The sequence below is a fragment of the Malus sylvestris genome, chromosome 5 (genome assembly GCF_916048215.2).
Source record: "Malus sylvestris chromosome 5, drMalSylv7.2, whole genome shotgun sequence".
Taxonomy (NCBI): Eukaryota; Viridiplantae; Streptophyta; class Magnoliopsida; order Rosales; family Rosaceae; genus Malus; species Malus sylvestris.
In genome coordinates, this window is record NC_062264.1 from 18,232,734 (window position 1) to 18,239,088 (window position 6,355).

At 34.1% G+C, this 6,355-nt stretch overlaps 1 protein-coding gene across 4 annotated transcripts; it reads right to left on the reverse strand.

The window, feature by feature from the left end:
- Window positions 1–1,403: 1,403 nt before the first annotated feature.
- Window positions 1,404–4,770, reverse strand: LOC126621463 (uncharacterized). Of its 4 annotated transcripts, XM_050289963.1 has the most exons (4): window positions 3,174–4,769; window positions 2,892–3,022; window positions 2,749–2,824; window positions 1,404–2,665 (listed from the first exon to the last, which is right to left on the reverse strand). In XM_050289963.1, exons 1-4 carry the CDS (start codon window positions 3,199–3,201, stop codon window positions 1,506–1,508), a joined length of 1,395 nt encoding a protein of 464 aa, XP_050145920.1. In that variant the 5' UTR covers window positions 3,202–4,769; the 3' UTR covers window positions 1,404–1,505. The 4 variants fall into 4 exon arrangements, 2 of the variants coding, with proteins under 2 accessions (XP_050145920.1, XP_050145921.1); XM_050289964.1 differs by having other exon boundaries at window positions 2,749–3,022; window positions 3,109–4,770; XR_007622984.1 differs by having other exon boundaries at window positions 2,593–2,665; window positions 2,749–3,022; window positions 3,174–4,767.
- Window positions 4,771–6,355: the final 1,585 nt, after the last annotated feature.

A 6,355-nucleotide genomic window follows, 5' to 3' on the forward strand; every position in this document is an offset into this window, starting at 1 on the left:
AATATATGGTTATTATTTGAACCCTTAGATGTTGAGATTGGCGATAAACTATAGTAAGAAAATTGCCGATATCTTAGCTTAAAGTAAGCTATGGATGTAGTGCATTAGCAGCCAAGTATATTGGTACTGTTTGGTACGTGGGACGGGACAGGACGGAACGGGACGAGCCGTTCCGTCTCACGTTTGGTGCGCCTAAAAACTGTGGAACGGATTGTCTCATGGGACGAAATTTGGCTGATTTTTCGTTCCACCTCTTCCCCCTGGAACGATCCGTTCCACATCCGTGGAACACAAATTTATAACATTTTATGACAAAATTTCTCCTTATCTTTTTCAATATTTTCATCATCTGTTCCATCCTGTTCCGTTCCGTCCCGTCTGCGTACCAAACGGTACCATACTTACAAGGATAAACATATCATTTGATGAGGATGCGTCTTGTTGGTGCTCCGTCAGCACCAAGCAACCTTGGAGGTAAGCAGTGCACAAAGTAGTTTTCCGGTTGGATGCCATCGAGCTTTAGGCCTTGGACATGAATGATTTCCTGAATAATATATTCCAGCATTTTAATTTGAGTAAATTGTAGCAATTGTCCCTCAACTTTAATCAAATTAGAGCAATGGTCCCTCTACTCATCAAAATGTGTAGTTATGGTCAGTTTGTCAACTTTGTTAGAATTTTGTCAAAATAAGTTATGTTGAAAGGATCAGTGCTACAATTGGGGTCCCTCAACTCATCAAAACGTATGACTATGGTCATTTTCGTCAACTTCGTCAGAATTTTGTCAAAATAAGTTATGTTGGAATGACCATTGCTACAATTGGGTTAAAGTTGATAGACCATTTCTCTAGTTGGATTAAAGTTGAGAGACCAATGATAATGAATTTTTAGTTGAGAGACCATAGTTGTATGTTTTGATGAGTTGAGGGACCAATGATTATGAATTTTTAGTTGATGAACCATTACTTCAATTGATTTAAAATTAAGAGATCATTGCTACAATTTTCTATTTTAATTATAATTTGGAAGGTTGGTACTAAGTACTATCCAACGCATTCAGATTTTTTTATGAAGATATATCAAATCAAAATTATCACATACCCTGCCTTTGAGAAAAGCAACGTGCTGAGCTGGAATAGCTTTCGTCATAAGCAAGGAAGAAAATATCGGTGATATAATCGGTAGTCTGAAAACACGGAAATATCGATGGAAATATCGGTAAAATATCGATATCGATAAAAATTACATGGAAACCACGGAAATTGTAAGAAAAACTTGGAAATTTGTATTGAAACTTTGTAGGATGTTTATTTAGTCAATTATCTATTAGTTTATCACAAAAAATTGGAAGGAAATGCATTGCATGATGGATTTAACATTATCAAGTTGATTATATAGCGATCTGACAAACATTATGAGTGTAGAAAATATGTAGTAATTAATGAAAGAAGTCTAAACACACCATAATCATTTATATATAATGAATTAGTACAATATTTTACACTTTAGTACCACATAGAGTTCCTATGAGGTTCAAATTTGTCACTATCTTCATCATCTCTATGTGTAGAATGAGTGTATTGTGAAGAGTAGTTATCAAATGATAAATCCCCAAAATAGTTTTGCATGTAATTGTTAATATGCCACCCATATGGATCCGAGATTGGTTGAGGTTGTCCATAAGAAAAATCATTTGAAGATTGAGGCTGGGATTGATTCCATGAGTCGCTCGATTCCATCCCAACAGGAATGGGATATGAAGGGTAGGGAAATGGTTGGTTATGAGTATAACCATAGTTACTACTTCCCAATCCAAAAGAGTCTGAAGTTCTAGATAACGAGTCATCTTCTTGACTTGACAAAATCCCTTTGCATCTTTCTCTGCGAGTATAGTCCTTCCCTATGGCACCAATTCCTGGTCCTGCCCGCCTACTGCCATGGTCATCATCTTGTGTTGCATGCGTGAAGTTTGCCTCACCAGTGAAGGGGCTCATATATCCGGGAGGTGGTGGTCCATAATAGTTTCCATATCCACCACCACTACCTCCAGCTCCACTACCTCCAGCTCCACTATTTCCTTCATCATTCCCACCTCCGGTGGTATGTGAGTCTCCTGATCTTGTACTAGAGCTATCATTAGTATCAGCACGATGTTGTGGTTGTGTAGGATTGGAAAAAGGTGGAATTCCAGTGTTGCTTGGCATTGGGTGCAAAAGTTCTTCGAAAGAGTCAGCGCTGCTAGATCCCACCTCCTCCTCTAATACTCTTTCTACATTTATCCCTTCATTACGTGCTTCTTCAGCAACTCTGGGAGCTGGGTTGCCTTCATCATCATCTAAATGAAGAGGTCTAATCCATTGAAAAAGTTGGTTACCCTCCGTATCATCATCTTCACCAACAATATCAAACACATCTAGTGGGTCACCACGGTCGACATGATCGATTTCTGCTTCCTTATCTCGAATTTGAAGCTTCATGTTGTAGTAGCAATAAACTAATTTTTCCAAGCTACTATGAGCCAACTTATTTCTTTGCTTTGTATGGATGAGTGCAAATGTGCTCCAATTTCTTTCACAAGCTGATGAGGAAGCTGTTTGTGATAATACTTTTATTGCTAACTTTCTCACAGTTGGTGCATCGGTCCCATACATGATCCACCATTCAGCTACAATGAAAAATAATGTTGATAAGCCTAATAACTCCAACAAATTCTATTATAAACTTATAGTGAAATATGTTTATACTCACTAGGAGACATATTTGTTCGAGCAGCAACTGATGTTGGTTCTCCAAATGTTCTTCTTGCATCTTTAAACCATGTTAGCTGAATACAATAAATTGTGTTAGTTTAATCCAACAAAGTAATTATTATAATTTAAGTAATTGTGTACCTCATTTCCAAATTGGCCAACTGCTGGTGATGCAGGGTCTAATTTAGAGTATACATTATGTACAGCACGTATAAGGGTACCATCATCTCCAACACCGGGTCTGTATTGGTATCGGGGATTCAAATAATATGCTGTTCAAAGAAACACATACTCTAATAAGATAAATAATACTTATGCAACTAAAGAAATGAATTGCAAATTATGACATAATTTATACCTGCTGCATGCAAATCGTGGTATAATGTTTTATACCATCGGTCTTCAATTATTTTTACGACTCACCTTGCACCATGTTTTCTTTCCAATTCATCCTTCACTACACGCATCAACTCATATACAGCCCCCATAGTAGGATACACTTCTGTGTCAACGATCCGTAAAACTTTGTAAAGAGGTTCAAACACTTGACACACATGTTCTGTTTGACTCCAAAAAGCATGATCAAGCACTATACTTTCCACCAAACGACCTGTATTTGAGCGGCTAAAATTGTGGTTGGCCCAATCATCACTGGTGAATAGTTGCTTCAACCCTGCTTTCTTCTTGAGTAGGCTGTTTAATGCAATATAGTTGGTGGCGAATCGAGTGGTAGCTGGACGAATAATTTCTCCTCTGCAAAATTCACGCATCTTTGCCAACAACCAACCGTGATTGTAAATATAATTAGTGATCGTTCTAGCTCTTTTGACCATAGTAGCAACATTCTCTCTCTTCCCCATTGCCTCAAACATAAGATCAATACAATGTGCTGCACATGATGTCCAAAACACATTATGATGCTTCATTAACTTTTTTCCAGCTTTGACAAATGCAGAACCGTTGTCGGTCACGACTTGGACAACATTATGCTCTCCCACCTCCATGATTACATCCCTCAATAATTTGTAAATATATTTGTAATTCTTTATATGGTCTGAAGCATCAACAGACTTCAAAAAAATTGTCTTGCCCTTGGAATATACCATGAAGTTGATGATAGATAATCTGGTCGGGCCGGTCCATCCGTCACACATGATTGTGCAACCATTAGTTTCCCACTTTGACCTCAACTTGTTAACATACTCGCCAATGTCTTTATACTCCATATCCAAATATTTGTTTCTTATCTCATAGGGAGTGGGAGGTTGTACTCCAACACCGGCCTGTTGACATCCCACTACCATATTTTTGAAATGATGTGATGAAGCCTTCGCAGCAGGGACATTTTCATAGATAAAGAATTTGCTAATTAGACGCCCCATTCCCTCCTTCACATTACCTCCCTTGAAATAACTCCAAACACTCTTTTGACGTGCGTTGGATGACTTATATAAACTTGGGGCTATTGGTGGTGTTGGTTGTGATTCTCTAAGACTGCCTCCCCGTCTCATTTGTGCACCACCACTTGTCCCGGAACCTTGTCCCCTATTAGGAATTTTATGAAGGTGTTCTCTTTCCCATGCTGACTGTTTGGAGGCACGTAATGCTTGTTTCAAACTGCGTCGTTCTTCAGGTCCCATGCCATCATCACATTCGTCCTCATCGTCATCATCATCACTGTCAACCGCTTGGCCATAGACTTCTCCCCGTAGCTCAGCTCGAATATTTTCCATTCCTTGTGTCATCTTTTCCTTCTGCTGTTTTTTATTTTTTAATAATGTGCTGATGAATGCCTTCACTTCTGGGGGGACATTATCGCATCGTTGGACATTTTTTGATGGATCTAATCCACTAAGATGATACTTCAGTCGTGTCACTCCGCCACTCTTCATTACCCGACCACAATATTTGCAAATTGTGCCATGTTTGTTTCCGTCTATTGGGTCTCCATGTTCCCAAGCTGGATCACGTTTACTTGACATCTTAAATGTACCTATATTTATTTTTCATTAAAATTAGACAATTATTTTTTGATAAAAATAAGAGAACCTAAATAATAAAGTTATTCTACAGAAGAATTAAATACAAAGTAAAGAAAATGATTGTAAAAAGTTAAGTAATTATACAAATAATATGGAATAATAAAACCTAATATTAATGAATAATAATCCAATTTGATAATAATTCAATTTAATGAATAATAAACCAATTTGATAAAAAAAAATCCTAATATAAAACATGGTGATGAATAATAATCCAATTTGATAATAATCCAATTTAATGAATAATCCACCAATTTGATAAAAAAAATTTCCTAAATTAAAACATGGTGATGAATAATAATCCAATTTGATAATAATAATCCAATTTGATAATAATCCAATTTAATGAATAATCCACCAATTTGATAAAAAAATTATCCTAAATTAAAACATGGTGATGAATAATAATCCAATTTGATAATAATAATCCAATTTGATAATAATCCAATTTAATGAATAATCCACCAATTTGATAAAAAAATTATCCTAATATAAAACATGGTGATGAATAATAATCCAATTTAATGAATAATCCACCAATTTGATAAAAAAAATTATCCTAATATAAAACATGGTGATGAATAATAATCCAATTTGATAATAATCAAATTTAATGAATAATCCACCAATTTGATAAAAAAAATTCCTAATATAAAAGAATAATAATCCAATTTGATAATAAAAAAACCTAATATAAAAGAATAATAATCCAATTTGATAATAAAAAAATCTAATATTAAAGAATAATAATCCAATTTGATAATAAAAAAACCTAATATTAATGAATAATAATCCAATTTGATAATGAAGATGGTAAGAGAAATAAAATAATAAATAATATTAAACATATTAAAATTATCCTAGGGAATAATTATACAACATTACTTAATTACTTAAAACAATTAATATTAACATTACTTAATTGCTTACAAAAATTAACATGCAAGTATTAATTACTTAAAAAGATTCACATACGAGTCCACACAAATTTATTTGTTGTTGTATAAATTACAATAATATAAATTTAAGTTTGTAAACTTACCTTAAATATTGAAGCATTTGTGTTCAAGCTTTGGAATGGATCTGGAATGACTTTGAAAATGGTAAGGAAAATAAAATAATAAATAACATTAAACATATTAAAATTATCCTAGGGAATAATTATACAACATTACTTAATTACTTAAAACAATTAATATTAACATTACTTAATTACTTACAAAAATTAACATAATTAACATGCAAGTAATTACTTAAAAAAATTAACATACGAGTGCACACAAATTTATTTGTTTTTGTATAAATTACAATAATATAAATTTAAGTTTGTAAACTTACCTTAAATATGGAAGCCTTTGTGTTGCTTGGCTTTGGAAAGGATCTGGAATGGTTTTGAAAATGGTATGGGAAGAAGAATGTAAGTTAAAATTCGGTGAATGCCTCTAATGATGAAAGAATGTAAGTATATAACAGACATTGACACTGTTTTGCATGTGAAAGACTGTCACACGCTTTCATTATTAAAGCAGTAGTATTTGTTGTGCATGTTCTGAAATTGCAAAA

Bases quoted from the DNA above. Each gene is read 5' to 3' on its own strand.
- LOC126621463 (XM_050289963.1), bottom strand. From the start codon at position 3,201: ATGAATTGGAAAGAAAACATGGTGCAAG. The intron at 3,023-3,173 runs GTGAGTCGTAAA...TTCTTTGAACAG, and splicing joins GAAAGAAAACATGGTGCAAG to CATATTATTTGAATCCCCGA. The intron at 2,825-2,891 runs GTACACAATTAC...TATTGTATTCAG, and splicing joins TTGGCCAATTTGGAAATGAG to CTAACATGGTTTAAAGATGC.